General features: G+C 43.2%; 1 protein-coding gene across 6 annotated transcripts in view; it reads left to right on the forward strand.

Moving 5' to 3' along the window:
- Positions 1–18,274, forward strand: part of LOC308335516 (low-density lipoprotein receptor-related protein 1-like) — a 209,572-nt gene that overhangs the window by 180,805 nt on the left and 10,493 nt on the right. For all 6 annotated transcript variants that reach the window (XR_013966027.1, XM_080792562.1, XM_080792563.1 and 3 more), the window contains 11 exons: positions 618–755; positions 1,264–1,383; positions 3,726–4,021; positions 5,143–5,324; positions 6,894–7,000; positions 8,110–8,229; positions 10,040–10,216; positions 12,669–12,809; positions 15,165–15,338; positions 16,401–16,562; positions 17,793–17,976. Coding sequence is in view for 5 of the 6 variants with exons in the window: in XM_080792562.1 (XP_080648688.1) it covers positions 618–755; positions 1,264–1,383; positions 3,726–4,021; positions 5,143–5,324; positions 6,894–7,000; positions 8,110–8,229; positions 10,040–10,216; positions 12,669–12,809; positions 15,165–15,338; positions 16,401–16,562; positions 17,793–17,976 (1,801 nt within the window). In the remaining variant the exon portion in view is untranslated. The remainder of the gene's footprint in view (positions 1–617; positions 756–1,263; positions 1,384–3,725; positions 4,022–5,142; positions 5,325–6,893; positions 7,001–8,109; positions 8,230–10,039; positions 10,217–12,668; positions 12,810–15,164; positions 15,339–16,400; positions 16,563–17,792; positions 17,977–18,274) is intronic.

Genomic DNA, 18,274 nt, shown 5'->3' on the forward strand with positions numbered 1-18,274 from the left:
ATCAGTCTCTATCCTTTTAATACTCTAAGGTTTCCTCCGGGTGCCGTCTCTATTCATATACTCTAAGGTTTTTCATAGCGTTGCTGTGTTCTCTCTGGCGCCCCCTGTAGGCACGGTGCTGTGTGTGTGTGTGTGTGTGTGTGTGTCTTAGAGTATATATGAATAGAGAAGACACCCGAGTTCTCCTTCCATCCACTTGCATTAAGTTGCTCAAAAGCGCATGAGGCGATTTCACTCCTCCTTCCGGGTCGGAACAGAGTGCATTCTGGGATGGATTGCAATGGTGAGTGGCCCCAAACACATGAACGCGCTGCCGTTGAACGCACACGAGCGTGCTGCCGTCGTGAACGTGCACAATGATAGTCAACGGACCAACGCGTTCATGTGTTTGGGGCCCACGCTGCAATACCTTCATTCGGCCACTATGTCCATTTGGCCTCAGGGTTTCCTCTGGGTGCCTTCTATTTTCATATATATACATGTTTCATAGTGTTGCTGTGTTCTCTCTGGCTCCCCCTGTAGGTACAGTGCTGTGTGTGTGTGTGTGTGTGTGTGTGTGTGTGTGTGTGTGTACATGTCTCATAGCGTTGCTGTGTTCTCTCTGGCGCCCCCTGTAGGCACGGTGCTGAACGACTGCCACAGCAACCGGACGGCGTGCGGCGACGGTGACGAGGGTCACTGCGTGGTCAACGGCTCGGACTCCTTCTGCTCCTGCAGGCCTGGCTTCCAGGTCAAAGGTCACAACAGATGTGAAGGTAAATCTACAAAATGTGTTTTGGTGGGCCTTGATGCAGTCGTAATGAGTGTTTTTACACTTGCTGAAAATAGCCGATCTACAAGCTCACAACGCGTCGCAACGCGACGCGTTGTGAGCTTGTAGATCGGCTATTTTCAGCATGCAACCAAGAGTAAAATGACTTATACTGGATCTCTTGTCCACTTTAGTCCATTCCTAACATTTTAGTCATTTTTGTATTTGTCGACGAAATTGTCAGTATATTTAGTCTTATAGTTTTAGTCATCATAGCTTAGTCTTCATTTAGTTTCCATTCGTTTTCGTCAGTGGAAAAAGGTAGTCGACGAACATTTTTTCGTCTTAGTTTTAGTCGACGATAACAACACTGGTCAGGGGGAGCGACAACGCAAGCGTATTCATGTGGGCGCGGCCGGGTGTGTGTGATGATGTGATCGTGTTATGATGTAACGCTGTGGGAGGAGCCTCTACCGTGTGCCTTAATGCTCTCCTCTTTTTGTGGTTGCCAGATAAAGACGAGTGCAAGCAGTTCGGGGTGTGTTCTCACATCTGCAACAACACCAAGGGGTCGCACAAGTGCAGCTGCCACAAGTACTTCACCAGGATCAACGACACCTGCAAGGCTGACAGTGAGTATGTAGTTATTATCTGGCAACCCGCTCAGGACCAACTCAGGGCTGACAGTGAGTATGTATTCATTATCTGGCAACCCGCTCAGGATCAACTCAAGGCTGACAGTGAGTATGTAGTCATTATCTGGCAACCCGCTCAGGACCAACTCAGGGCTGACAGTGAGTATGTAGTTATTATGTGGCAACCCACTCAGGACCAACTCAAGGCTGACATTGAGTATGTAGTTATTATCTGGCAACCCGCTCAGGATCAACTCAGGGCTGACAGTGAGTATGTAGTTATTATATGGCAACCCGCTCAGGATCAACTCAAGGCTGACAGTGAGTATGTAGTTATTATATGGCAACCCGCTCAGGATCAACTCAAGGCTGACAGTGAGTATGTAGTTATTATATGGCAACCCGCTCAGGATCAACTCAAGGCTGACATTGAGTATGTAGTTATTATCTGGCAACCCGCTCAGGATCAACTCAAGGCTGACAGTGAGTATGTAGTCATTATCTGGCAACCCGCTCAGGATCAACTCAAGGCTGACAGTGAGTATGTAGTTATTATGTGGCAACCCACTCAGGATCAACTCAAGGCTGACAGTGAGTATGTAGTTATTATATGGCAACCCGCTCAGGACCAACTCAAGGCTGACAGTGAGTATGTAGTTATTATTATATGGCAACCCGCTCAGGACCAACTCAAGGCTGACAGTGAGTATGTAGTCATTATCTGGCAACCGCTCAGGACCAACTCAAGGCTGACAGTGAGTATGTAGTTATTATTATATGGCAACCCGCTCAGGACCAACTCAAGGCTGACAGTGAGTATGTAGTTATTATTATATGGCAACCCGCTCAGGACCAACTCAAGGCTGACAGTGAGTATGTAGTCATTATATGGCAACCCGCTCAGGACCAACTCAAGGCTGACAGTGAGTATGTAGTTATTATTATATGGCAACCCGCTCAGGACCAACTCAAGGCTGACAGTGAGTATGTAGTCATTATATGGCAACCCGCTCAGGACCAACTCAGGGCTGACAGTGAGTATGTAGTCATTATATGGCAACCCGCTCAGGACCAACTCAGGGCTGACAGTGAGTATTAGGTCTGTAACGATAATATTAACGGCATCGAAACATCAATTTAACCCATTTAGGCCTGACGTCGAAATTTATAAAATGTAAAGAAATAGCAGACCTACAAGCTTGTAGCATACGCCACTCGGTGGCGCGCTACGAGCTTGTAGATCTGCTATTTTTCAATAGCTAAAGCATAGCATAATGCTAACACCAAAAGGGGTTCCCGCCCCCAAAATGGGTTAAATTTCAAGAATCGAAGTATGTATCGAAATGAAAACAGCAACATTGACTTTGTATTGTATCGTATTGTAGTCGTAGTTTCATTTATTGTCCGCAAACGACAGCATAGGTCGAAACGTGAGTCGTTGTTTTGGTATAATAGCACCTAATAAAAGGCTTAAAATGTCCCAAATTTGGCCTCTCCTCCTTCAGTATATGTAGCTACATATATGTAGCCTGCTCCTTGGGTATGAGGCTTTAAGTTCACACTAGTTTAGTTTAGTTTATTTGCACAATAATAACAGTACAAAAAAGGTAACATCAATAAAAGAGAAGTGTGTGCAGGTGAGAAAAGAAACCCAGGGAGGGCTTTATATGTGGTTCTCACCAAAGATAATATACAAATAGTAAGACAAAGGTATGGAAAATAACAAAAACAACAAAAAATACATTATTTACAGTTGTGAAGTGTGTGTGTGTGTGTGTGTGTGTGTGTGTGTGTGTGTGTGTGTGTCAGTCAAAATAAAATTACCCAGGGCATTCTCAAATCAATGATCTCTAGCGAGGGTGCCCAAGTCGACATGTACATTGGTTTTGACCATTAGAGACATAGGTATGATGGGGTGAAAATGATTTTAAAAATAAATCACAATTATTGCGAACGCAGTGATTGCGAACGCAGTGAGCACTTACTATGAGACCTAGCAGATCATGTCTGTGTGTGCGTCTGTCTGTCTGTCTGTCTGTCTGTCCGTGTGTCTGTCCCGCTATCCAAATATGGAGTGTGTTGCATCAGCAATGACTCAGCTCCATATATGGGCACAAAAGGGGCCAGGTCCACTCAGCTCCATATATGGGCACAAAAGGGTGTGTGTGTCTGTCCCGAGTGATTTGTCATTTATTCTAATTGTTATTGCAATTTACGATCTGCGTTCGCTTCCCGCGTTCGCGCGTCTTACTCGTAATTAAGTAATCAATAGTTGCAGCCCTTTGGTGTTCTATCGATCAGATCAATCAATGTCCCCCCCCCCCCCTCCCCCCCCCCAGCGCTGAGGCAGGTCCTCTACATCGCGGACGACAACGAGATCCGCAGCCTGGACCCGGGCGTGCCCAGCTGGCGCTACGAGCAGGTGTTCCAGGGCGACGCCAACGTGCGCATCGACGCCATGGACGTGCACGTGAAGACGGGCCGCGTGTTCTGGACCAACTGGCACACGGGCCGCGTGTCCTCCTACGAGCTGCCCGGCTCCGCCTCCTCCTCCGCCGCCGCCTCCTCGCCCCACAACGACAACAACAACAACCGCCATCGGCGCCAGAGCGACACGCGGGTCACCGACCTGGAGGTGTGTGTGTGTGTGTGTGTGTGTGTGTGTGTGTGTGTGTGTTGTCCATGCAATCTGTATATGGGAACTCAGGAAGTAAAGACAAAGAGACAATCAATTGAGGCAAAAGAAGCGTTTAGAGGATTGAGTGATTATTATTGAGGTACCACAATGTAGAACACAACAAACTTACATTCAATGTATCCACATATGACATGTAATTGGTAAACCCACGTTCGTGTGTCACCCCCGACATGTGAAGACGCAGTCTTCATATAGTGAAGCGGAAGTCCAACCCCCTAGACCCCCTCATGGGAAGTCTAGGGCAATAGAGATTTACAACAGGTAATTAAGCTATAACAGAGAGAGACTAAACAGTAAACCACAGCTGTCTTTTTACAGCTGCCTTGTTCTTTTAAAGATTCACCTCGAAATTCCTTGACTGTGTGTGTGTGTGTGTGTGTGTGTGTGTGTGTGTGTGTGTGTGTGTGTGTGTGTGTGTGTGTGTGTGTGTGTGTGTGTGTGTGTGTGTGTGTGTGTGTGTGTGTGTGTGTGTGTGTGTGTGTGTGTGTGTGTGACGGCCAAGCTACACCAGGCTTTTCTCGCCCGTTTACTCTAAACGCGCGGACCGTGCGTGTGTAAGCCAAATGCCCCGCGGCTACATCGATCTGTCAGACTCGCGGCAGGTTTGTGGCGGGACCTTCCGGGAGGATATATAGATACGCGCGCATGGGGGCATTGTACGCACGTAACTGATCCTATTTTTAGAGAACGCATAGGATGGCCCGCGGTATCCGTGCGTCTGGTGTAGCCTGGTATCATTGACATATATTGGTCCTATCCAAACGCACTGTACGCGCTTAGTAAACGCATACACACGCGCGCAGAATTGCCTGGTGTAGCTTGGCCGTAAGGAAAGGAAAGGTACTATGTTTACCCTGCAGGGTAACTGGACTAAGGAAAGGAAAGGTACTATGTTTACCCAGGGTAACTGGACTAAGGAAAGGAAAGGTACTATGTTTACCCTGCAGGGTAACTGGACTAAGGAAAGGAAAGGTACTATGTTTACCCAGGGTAACTGGACTAAGGAAAGGAAAGGTACTATGTTTACCCAGGGTAACTGTTGTTGTTGTTGTGTTCAGATCCCGGGTCTGAAGATGCCGCGGGGGATCGCTGTGGACTGGGTGGCCTCTAACCTGTACTGGACAGACTCGGGCCGGGACGTCATCGAGGTGGCCCAGCTGAGCGGCGGACGCCACCGCAAGACGCTCATCTCCGGCATGATCGACGAGCCCTACGCCATCGTGGTGGACCCCCAGAGAGGGTGAGTAGTACTGGGCAGACTGTGATACTGTTATGTTTCTGTAGGAAGATGTACTGACTGTGATACTGTTATGTCTCTGTAGGAAGATGTACTGACTGTGATGCTGTTATGTTTCTGTAGGAAGATGTACTGACTGTGATACTGTTATGTCTCTGTAGGAAGATGTACTGACTGTGATACTGTTATGTTTCTGTAGGAAGATGTACTGACTGTGATACTGTTATGTTTCTGTAGGAAGATGTACTGACTGTGATGCTGTTATGTTTCTGTAGGAAGATGTACTGACTGTGATACTGTTATGTTTCTGTAGGAAGATGTACTGACTGTGATACTGTTATGTTTCTGTAGGAAGATGTACTGACTGTGATACTGTTATGTTTCTGTAGGAAGATGTACTGACTGTGATACTGTTATGTTTCTGTAGGAAGATGTACTGACTGTGATACTGTTATGTTTCTGTAGGAAGATGTACTGACTGTGATACTGTTATGTTTCTGTAGGAAGATGTACTGACTGTGATACTGTTATGTTTCTGTAGGAAGATGTACTGACTGTGATACTGTTATGTTTCTGTAGGAAGATGTACTGACTGTGATACTGTTATGTTTCTGTAGGAAGATGTACTGACTGTGATACTGTTATGTTTCTGTAGGAAGATGTACTGACTGTGATACTGTTATGTTTCTGTAGGAAGATGTACTGACTGTGATACCGTTATGTTTCTGTAGGAAGATGTACTGACTGTGATACTGTTATGTTTCTGTAGGAAGATGTACTGACTGTGATACTGTTATGTTTCTGTAGGAAGATGTACTGACTGTGATACTGTTATGTCTCTGTAGGAAGATGTACTGACTGTGATACTGTTATGTTTCTGTAGGAAGATGTACTGACTGTGATGCTGTTATGTCTCTGTAGGAAGATGTACTGACTGTGATGCTGTTATGTTTCTGTAGGAAGATGTACTGACTGTGATACTGTTATGTTTCTGTAGGAAGATGTACTGACTGTGATACCGTTATGTTTCTGTAGGAAGATGTACTGACTGTGATACTGTTATGTTTCTGTAGGAAGATGTACTGACTGTGATACTGTTATGTTTCTGTAGGAAGATGTACTGACTGTGATACTGTTATGTCTCTGTAGGAAGATGTACTGACTGTGATGCTGTTATGTTTCTGTAGGAAGATGTACTGACTGTGATACTGTTATGTTTCTGTAGGAAGATGTACTGACTGTGATACTGTTATGTCTCTGTAGGAAGATGTACTGACTGTGATGCTGTTATGTTTCTGTAGGAAGATGTACTGACTGTGATACTGTTATGTTTCTGTAGGAAGATGTACTGACTGTGATGCTGTTATGTTTCTGTAGGAAGATGTACTGACTGTGATACTGTTATGTTTCTGTAGGAAGATGTACTGACTGTGATACTGTTATGTTTCTGTAGGAAGATGTACTGACTGTGATACTGTTATGTTTCTGTAGGAAGATGTACTGACTGTGATGCTGTTATGTTTCTGTAGGAAGATGTACTGTTATACTGATGATACTGTTGTATTTCTGTAGGAAGATGTACTGGGCCGATTGGGGAAACCATCCCAAGATAGAGACTGCAGCCATGGATGGAACCATGAGAGAGACTCTGGTGGAGGACAATATCCAGTGGCCGACCGGTGAGACGCACGCATGCACGCCATGCACAAACGCACGCACACCATGCACGCATGCCACGCAGGCACGCCACGCAACGCACACACACACAATGCCTTCTAAATCAGCTAGTTCTCACACATTCAAGGTTTAAAAAAATTAATGAATCAAAAATAGCAGATGTACTGTACTTGTTGGATTGTTTTCTTGTTTTCCCCTCGAAATATCCTGGACTGCACCAACACACAGTAAATAAGGTGGTTGAATGGAACAATTAACGCTCTCATCATTTACACAAAAAAGACAGAAGAGATTGTTTTTGGTACACACCACCAGGGACACACAGATCCCCCATTACTATTCATGGTGAACCGATCAACCAGGTATGTTCGTACAAATACCTAGGAGTAGTAATAGACCATCTTTTGTCATGGAAAGATCAGATTGACTCAGTGTGTAAGAAAATAAAGCAAAGAATCTACTTCCTTCGCCGTCTAAGATCCTTCGGTGCTAGTAGACGGATTCTTCTTTTGTTTTTCACTTCTGTTATTATGAGTGTTCTTCAGTACTGTACTGTATACTACTGTACTGTTATTAATCAGTACTGTAGTACCACCTGGTATGGATGTTTGTCTGCAGCCCTAAAGTCACAACTGCCGCAACAACTGAACATTTGTTCAAAGATTGTTGGACAACAACTTCAGAAACGTTATACATCCACGTATGATAACAGCATCCTAAGGGTAGCAAGGAATATCACCTCTAATACTAAGCATGTGTTGTATGGAGAATATAGATTGCTACCTTCAGGAAGGAGATATGGTTTATACCAGCATACAATAAGGTCAGACTAAAGAGGTCCTTTGTCCACCAGTCGACCTTGAGGCTTAATCAGGAGTTGTAGTAGAAGCCACAGGATAATCTAAGTGGTGGATATTGCTCTTGTCTTCATGTCTTTATGTATGTAAATTGTCTTGTTCTTTGTGTTATGTCAAATGTGTGTATATGTGTTCTGCATACTTGGCTGCTGTGTCGCAAGACAAATTTCAGTGTGAACTGACAACAATATCTATATCTAAACACTATCTCTAAACACTATATGATATGTGTACGTGTATGTGCGTGTCCTCAGGTCTGGCGGTGGACTACTTCAACGAGCGTCTCTACTGGGCCGACGCCAAGCTGTCTGTGATTGGCTCCGTCCGTCTGAACGGCAGCGACGCCCTGATCGCCGTCAACAGCATTGATCACAGTAAATACATTTATTACATTTATTTAATTACAGCATCGATCACAGTAAATACATTTATTACATTTATTTAATTACAGTATCCATCACAGTAAATACATTTATTACATTTATTTAATTACAGTATCGATCACAGTAAATACATTTATTACATTTATTTAATTACAGTATCGATCACAGTAAATACATTTATTACATTTATTTAACAGCATCGATCACAGTAAATACATTTATTACATTTATTTAATTACAGTATCGATCACAGTAAATACATTTATTACATTTATTTTATTACAATATCGATCACAGTAAATACATTTATTACATTTATTTAATTACAGCATCGATCACAGTAAATACATTTATTACATTTATTTAATTACAGTATCGATCACAGTAAATACATTTATTACATTTATTTAATTACAGCATCGATCACAGTAAATACATTTATTACATTTATTTAATTACAGCATCGATCACAGTAAATACATTTATTACATTTATTTAATTACAGTATCGATCACAGTAAATACATTTATTACATTTATTTAATTACAGTATCGATCACAGTAAATACATTTATTACATTTATTTTATTACAATATCGATCACAGTAAATACATTTATTACATTTATTTAATTACAGCATCGATCACAGTAAATACATTTATTACATTTATTTAATTACAGTATCGATCACAGTAAATACATTTATTACATTTATTTAATTACAGTATCGATCACAGTAAATACATTTATTACATTTATTTAATTACAGCATCGATCACAGTAAATACATTTATTACATTTATTTAATTACAGTATCGATCACAGTAAATACATTTATTACATTTATTTAATTACAGTATCGATCACAGTAAATACATTTATTACATTTATTTAATTACAGCATCGATCACAGTAAATACATTTATTACATTTATTTAATTACAGCATCGATCACAGTAAATACATTTATTACATTTATTTAACAGCATCGATCACAGTAAATACATTTATTAAATTTATTTAATTACAGTATCGATCACAGTAAATACATTTATTACATTTATTTAATTACAGTATCGATCACAGTAAATACATTTATTACATTGATTTAATTACAGCATCGATCACAGTAAATACATTTATTAAATTTATTTAATTACAGTATCGATCACAGTAAATACATTTATTACATTTATTTAATTACAGTATCGATCACAGTAAATACATTTATTACATTTATTTAATTACAGTATCGATCACAGTAAATACATTTATTACATTTATTTAACAGCATCGATCACAGTAAATACATTTATTACATTTATTTAATTACAGTATCGATCACAGTAAATACATTTATTACATTTATTTAATTACAGCATCGATCACAGTAAATACATTTATTACATTTATTTAATTACAGTATCGATCACAGTAAATACATTTATTACATTTATTTAATTACAGTACCAATCACAGTAAATACATTTATAGACGCCAACTAACCTTCAAGTTACTGCTATTGAAAATGGGCCCCCAGAATTGGTTAAAGTTGTGAGGTTCATAATGTGACATTCTTGTTCAGAGTTCATAGGTACTTTGAGGTGTATTATGGATGTTTTTATTTATTATTCCGTTCCAAAATGTGACATTTACGATGTGGTATTGAAGTGTAATGTTATTTCTGCCTCTGGGCCAGTTCCCACTTCTAAAAGAGACATCGAGTCTTGATGTGTTTTTTTACTGGTTAAATAAAACAGTGAACTAAAGTGGTAACCGTCACAACGTGCCGTTCTCTCAGACCTCCACCACCCGTTCAGCATCGACGTGTTCGAGGACTACATCTACGGCGTCACGCACCACAACAACTACGTGTTCCGCGTCAACAAGTTCGGCCGCGGCGCCTCGGAGAGCCTGACCACGGCCATGAACCACGCCACGGACATCGTGCTGTACCACCGCTACAAGCAGCCCGAGAGTGAGTTATACACTACACAGTACACACTGCACACTACACACTGCACACTACACACTACACACTACACACTGCACACTATACAGTACACACTGCACACTGCACAACAACTCTACCACCGCTACAAGCAGCCGGAGAGTGAGTTATACACACTACACACTACACACTACACAACAACTCTACCACCGCTACAAGCAGCCGGAGAGTGAGTTATACACACTACACACTACACAACAACTCTACCACCGCTACAAGCAGCCGGAGAGTGAGTTACACACACTACACACTACACACTACACAACAACTCTACCACCGCTACAAGCAGCCGGAGAGTGAGTTATACACACTACACACTACACACTACACAACAACTCTACCACCGCTACAAGCAGCCGGAGAGTGAGTTATACACACTACACACTACACACTACACAACAACTCTACCACCGCTACAAGCAGCCGGAGAGTGAGTTATACACACTACACACTACACACTACACAACAACTCTACCACCGCTACAAGCAGCCGGAGAGTGAGTTATACACACTACACACTACACACTACACAACAACTCTACCACCGCTACAAGCAGCCGGAGAGTGAGTTATACACACTACACACTACACACTACACAACAACTCTACCACCGCTACAAGCAGCCGGAGAGTGAGTTATACACACTACACAGTACACACTACACAGTACACACTACACACTACACACTGCACACTACACACTACACACTACACACTGCACACTACACACTACACACTACACACTGCACACTGCACACTGCACACTACACACTGCACACTGCACACTACACACTACACACTACACACTACACACTGCACACTACACACTACACACTACACACTACACACTGCACAGTACACACTACACACTGCACAACAACTCTACCACCGCTACAAGCAGCCCGAGAGTGAGTTATACACACTACACACTGCACACTACACACTGCACACTGCACACTACACAGTACACACTACACACTACACACTACACACTGCACACTACACACTACACACTGCACACTGCACACTGCACAGTACACAACAACTCTACCACCGCTACAAGCAGCCGGAGAGTGAGTTATACAGTTACAGAAGTCATTTGTGTTTAGCTCAGAGGATGAGGACCATAGAAGAAGACATGATTTTAAACATCTGTTCGCCCGGACTACACTAAAACAAATGTGCACTTCTGTCACAGGTATAAAGTTATGGCATTCACAAAACCAGGAGTTGAAGAGTTGTACAACAGTGTTTCAGTTTAAGAAAGTGTTTAAAATGGAAAAAATGATAAAATATGAACGAGAAGGTTAGATAAGTGTTGTTTTGTTCCCTCAGCGTTGTTTTGTTTGGTTTTTGTTTGTTCTCTTATTGAGCTCTATGTTATTTCGTCTTGTTGTTCTCTTTTTTAGGGTTAGGGTGAGGGTTAGGGTTAGGGTGAGATGTTTTATTTATTTTATTTTGATAGGGGCAGGTATAAATAAGATTTATCTTCTTCCTGCTCCTTTTCTTTTCAGTTTTGGAATATGTAAAAAAAATATGTAAAATGAATATAAGTATGTAAAAACCAAACTGAAATGAAATAAATAAATATGAAATGAAATACACACTCCACACTACACACTGCACACTACACACTGCACACTGCACACTACACACTACACAGTACACACTACACACTACACACTACACACTGCACACTACACACTACACACTACACACTACACACTGCACACTGCACACTGCACACTGCACACTACACACTACACACTACACACTACACACTACACACTGCACACTACACACTACACACTGCACACTGCACACTGCACACTGCACAGTACACAACAACTCTACCACCGCTACAAGCAGCCGGAGAGTGAGTTATACACACTACACACTGCACAGTACACACTACACACTGCACACTGCACACTACACACTACACACTGCACAACAACTCTACCACCGCTACAAGCAGCCCGAGAGTGAGTTATACACACTACACACTGCACAGTACACACTGCACACTACACACTGCACACTACACAACAACTCTACCGCCCTTACAAGCAGCCGGAGAGTGAGTTCAAGAAGACCTTAATGTACACTTTTCTGCGTGGAGTCTGCGTGTTCTCCCCGTGTCCAAAATATAGAAAATATAACGCATCAAGGTAAAACATGTAATCTACAGAGAGGAAGAAATGAGATATTTTTTGAATATTGGAAAGGATAATGAGGATTTAAGTGAAGCATCTATAGGGAGTTCCATAGATGAGGGCCTCTACATTTGATGAAAGATTGATGTTTGGACGTGCGACAATAGGGTAATTCAAAATTATCTCTTTGCCTTGTGGGGTAGGAGTGAATGTCAGAAGTAACTTGTATTGTCTCTCTCTCTCTCTCTCTCTCTCCCTCCCAGTGGCCAACCCATGTGACAGGAAGAAGTGTGAGTGGCTGTGCCTGCTGAGTCCCAGCGGTCCGGTGTGTACGTGTCCCAACGGACGCACACTGGACAACGGGACGTGTGTGGAGCTGCCCACCCCCACCCCGTCCCCCGTCTGTGAGTAATAATAATAATAATAATAGAGCACCGAAGTCTGACGTCACTTCCAGTAGAGGGCGTCAGTCCCCAGGTTCATGTATTTCTTTTTGTTGCATTGTAATCCCCATAGGGGGGATTTTAGATTTATAAGACCTGTGTTTGAAAAATAAACATGTCACCCCGGCCGCTTCACTCATATGGATATGAAGAATAAACTGACTGAGAGAAAACGCTAATGTTACTGCTGCTGAATTAGTTAGATTTTCGCTAGAAGCAGACTGTATCATATATGAGTGACTGACTGTCGCAAACGATACAGAGACACCTCCCTGACAATATAACGATACAGAGACACCTCCCTGACAATATAACGATACAGAGACACCTCCCTGACAATATAACGATACAGAGACACCTCCCTGACAATATAACGATACAGAGAAACCTCCCTGACAATATAACGATACAGAGACACCTCCCTGACAATATAACGATACAGAGACACCTCCCTGACAATATAACGATACAGAGAAACCTCCCTGACAATATAACGATACAGAGACACCTCCCTGACAATATAACGATACAGAGACACCTCCCTGACAATAACGCAGAGACAGCTTGTTTATGTTTAGACCACAATAGTATAGTAGACGATATTAAGATCACCCCATGTTATTCTCCATAGAGAAATTACTTCCGCGAACCAGGAGGGGAATCGAAGGGATGAGCGAGTTACGTCAGGACTTCGGTTCTCTATAATAATACATGTTATGTATTAGGCGCCTTTCAGGGCACTCAAGGTCGCCGTACAGTATTAAAAACACAGTACAAGAACACAGTTAAAGGCAGAACAGAACTAGGGCACAGCTTGCAGCAGAAGACACAGAGGTCACATAGTCTTTCCCAGTCATATAAGCCTGCCTAAACAGGTGGGTTTTGAGTTGAGTTTGGAATATGGTGATAAGAGTCCATGTTTCTGAGTAGCATGCACGTCCACCAGCCCACACACACGCACACGCACACACACACACACACACGCACACGCACACGCACACGCACACACACACACACACACACACACACACACACACACACACACACACACACACACACACACAGAGCTTACATTCCACTGTACAGCTATATTTGTTCTTGGGTGTTTTTTGCTGAATCAACACTGGAAGTATTTTTAGCTGAATAAAGCGTTCTGTGTCATAATAATAATTATCTTTATTGGCCCAAACTTTGTGTCATTATGTTGATGTCAAAGTGCTATAGCCATGTCATGTGATGGCCTTTAATAGCCTTCTTAAACTTATTTATTTATTTATTTATTTGACAGGGACAAAGCTCATTAATCATCAATGTCAGTTTTCACATCAATGTAAATGGGCCAGAGTTTAGCCGAAGCTACATTTCATCTGTAGTCCCTGTTGGGCAGGCTCTTAAAAAAATAAATGATAAAAAGAAAGACAGAGTGTAGGGCGCCTGCACACAACACCATGCGTTGATGCCATGTGTGCATATGTGCAAACCACCCAACACTACGTCCATACAAAAACACAGTACAATACAATACAGGAACAGATCGACATGGTACAGGGGACAGAACAACGGCAAAGTGAAGTGAGAAATGACACCGGTGATAAATACTAAATAGTGCTGATAGTTAGTTACTCATGATTACAGATTTGAGTTGTTTTTAGCCACCTTTTCAGGTTGAATTTGAAGGTCGATCAGATAGTTGGAGGTCTCTCTTAATTCTGTGGGGAGACTGTTCCAGTGATGGGAGGCTCTAACAGAGACTGTTCCAGTGATGGGAGGCTCTGACAGAGACTGTTCCAGTGATGGGAGGCTCTGACAGAGACTGTTCCAGTGATGGGAGGCTCTGACAGAGACTGTTCCAGTGATGGGAGGCTCTGACAGAGACTGTTCCAGTGAAGGGAGGCTCTGACAGAGACTGTTCCAGTGAAGGGAGGCTCTGACAGAGACTGTTCCAGTGAAGGGAGGCTCTGACAGAGACTGTTCCAGTGATGGGAGGCTCTGACAGAGACTGTTCCAGTGATGGGAGGCTCTAACAGAGACTGTTCCAGTGAAGGGAGGCTCTGACAGAGACTGTTCCAGTGAAGGGAGGCTCTGACAGAGACTGTTCCAGTGATGGGAGGCTCTAACAGAGACTGTTCCAGTGAAGGGAGGCTCTAACAGAGACTGTTCCAGTGAAGGGAGGCTCTGACAGAGACTGTTCCAGTGATGGGAGGCTCTGACAGAGACTGTTCCAGTGAAGGGAGGCTCTAACAGAGACTGTTCCAGTGAAGGGAGGCTCTAACAGAGAAGACTGTTTTATGATGTCTGTTCTGCTGTTCTCCACAGCGCCCCCCAGTGGCCCCTGCACCGTGCGCTGTCTGAACGGAGGCAGCTGTTTCCTGAACGCTCGTAAGCAGCAGAAGTGTCGCTGCCAGCCCAACTACGCGGGAGACGTCTGTCAGACGGACCAGTGCCGAGACTACTGCCACAACGGAGGCACCTGCACAGCCTCCCCTACAGGTAGGACGCTGTAACTACACCTGCACCGCCTCCCCTACAGGTAGGACGGTGCCATTACACGTCTTATTAGTGTGGTTGACCTATATAGGCAATCAGACTGTTGTTCTTTGTTAACTCTATTCTGCCCCTCCGATTGGCCAGCGATCCGGAACTCTTTCCCAAGGCATTTGGTGCGCTTTGCCCCTCGTCTGATTGGACGGTAATACGGTGACATCATACCCAACACAACTCTTCAAATGTAACAATGTTCCTGTAGAATAGAGCGTCGCAGTCTCGTTCATTTTCCCCCATAGACGTTTCATAAAGTATTGATTTAAAGACCTGTAACTCGACTCCTGACAAATCATGAAAATAACCCCATTTTTTTGGGCCCGAACAAACAATTAGAAAGAAGAACAAATAAGGACCGGGCACAACAACACTTTTTAGTTTTTAGTTTTTATTCTGTGACTGCGACGCACTATTGAGATAGGCAGCCACCATTTGTCAGCCTTCTGATTGGTCCCTGACTGACCAACCAGCAGGCTCGTTCTGCCTTGTCCCGCCCCTGGTTCTGCCTTGTTTATGTTGAATTTGCTAAAACATAATTTTAGGAAAAAAACTAAAAACAAACGTGATATGTCCTACAGTCACCATGCTGTGGCTAAGATGTTCCTGTTTACTGACACCACGTTTAAAATAAGAATTGAACGCACAGAATATCACTACGAAACTACTGGAAAACCTGTCGTTTCAACGGTAGTGGATGGAGAAAGAGAGGATTTTTGTCCAACCACGACACAGCAACCAATGGGTGCGAAGAGGGGCGGGACCACGGTGCGGGACTTGATAAAAGGGTGAATTCAAAAGTGAATTCTGCAGGATTGTCTGAGCTGATCTCGTCTGTCTGTCTGTCTGTGTTCTGTCTGTCTGTCTGTCTGCCTGTCTGTCTGTCTGCCTGTCTGTCTGTCTGTCTGTCCGTCTGTCTGTCTGTCTGCCTGTCTGTCTGTCTGTCTGTCTGTCTGTCTGTCTGTCTGTCTGTCTGTCTGTCTGTCTGTCTGTCTGCCCCCCCTCCCCCCCCAGGCTCCCCCACCTGTCGGTGTGTCTCCGGCTTCACGGGGCCGTCCTGTAACCTGCACACCTGTGCAGATTACTGCCGTAACGGAGGGAACTGTACGGTCAGCGCCGGCAACCAGCCCGTCTGCCGCTGTCCGCACCACCTCCTGGGAGACCAGTGTCAATACAGTGAGTTCCTCCACCTGTGTGTGTGTGTGTGTGTGTGTGTGTGTCTGTGTGTGTGTGTGTGTGTGTGTGTGTGTGTGTGTGTGTGTGTGTGTGTGTGTGTGTGTGTGCCTGCATATATCTCTGCGTGCGTCCGTGCGTCCGTCTGTGCGTGTGTAGTATTTTAGACAGACTTATAGCTCGTTACGTAGACGGCACTAGAATTGCATTTGATGTAGTCATAGCACTTTATAGTACACATGTATATTGTATAATATAGTATAGTATGTATAGTTGAAATATATACTCCACTGTTACGTTCTTAGTTTATACATGATTCATGATAACTACTTTTTATATAATGTGATGTATATATTCCATGCTTCTGTTTTTGCTTAAATGTAAGATAGATAGATAGACCTTTATTTGTCATTGCAACGTGTACAACGAAATTATAAGTGCCAACCAATCAGTGCATTATATCACAAAAACAACATACTGTATACAAGCTAAAACAAAACACACATGACTTCTTGTTATTGCACAACCCCAGCAGCACTAATGCACAAACATGTCATTTCAGCTGTTATCGCACAACAAACCCTTATTGTACTTAAAGGGACACTTCACCCTTTTTGCAAAAACATATATGTTAATGATGTTTAGAAGCTTCAGATCACTTTCCTGGGGGTCTTTATGTGTGTAATATGTGGTTTTAGATATTTTAGATTGTAGCAGTGAGCCTGTTGTCTCTGATGTCATGGACACTGGGCTCACTACCTTCCTGGACTACAATTCCCATAATTCTTTGGTGCACTGCTCCTCCTTGTGGATAGGGGGGAGAGCTGTCTTACTGAGACAACATGTAGTCCAGGAAGGAAGTGAGCCCAGTGTCCATGACATCAGAGACAACAGGCTCACTGCTACAATCTAAAATATCTAAAACCACATATTACACACATAAATACCCCCAGGAAAGTGTTCTAAAGCTCCTAAACGTCATTAACATATATTCTTTTGCAAAAAGGGTGAAGTGTCCCTTTAAGATAGCAGAGAAAACTAAAAAGTGTCGTAGTGACAGATCATTTTTTAGCAGCATTGAGTGCAACTACCGCTGTGGGATAGAAGCTGTTACTGAATCTGTTGGTCTTGGACTTGATCACTCAAGTCCAAGACCAACAGATTCAGTAACAGTCGCTCTGGATCAAGAGCGTCTACTAATTAAATGCCTTTAAATTGTTAAATTGTGCGCAGGCAGCTGTGAGGGCCACTGCCACAACAAGGGGACGTGCCTCCAGAGCCCGGACGGCAGTAAGCAGTGCCGCTGTCCTCCCCAGTACCAGGGCGGCCGCTGCGAGGTGGACAAGTGTCACTTCTGTGGCGACGGGAAGTGCATCCCCACCGACGTGTCTCCCACGGGCGGGGAGGTCACCTGCATGTGAGTGTTGTTTTAATTTAGTCACAGTTAATTTAGTTTTAGTCTCTCCCACGGTGGGGGGGAGGTCACCTGCATGTGAGTGTGTTTTAATCACAGGAATATAGTTTTAATTTAGTTTTAGTCACAGTCTCTGGAATATAGTTTTAATCTAGTTTTGGTCACATTTTTTAGTCACCTGGAATGCTTTAGTGTTAGTCTAGTTTTAGCCGATTAAATCTACAGTTGACTAAAATGTATTTTGACTTGACTGCAGTTTTACAGTTGCAGAAAAATAGCAGATCTGATGTGAGTGTACAAT

This window comes from Protomyctophum bolini, assembly GCF_963924005.1.
Source record: "Protomyctophum bolini genome assembly, chromosome: 20".
Taxonomy (NCBI): Eukaryota; Metazoa; Chordata; class Actinopteri; order Myctophiformes; family Myctophidae; genus Protomyctophum; species Protomyctophum bolini.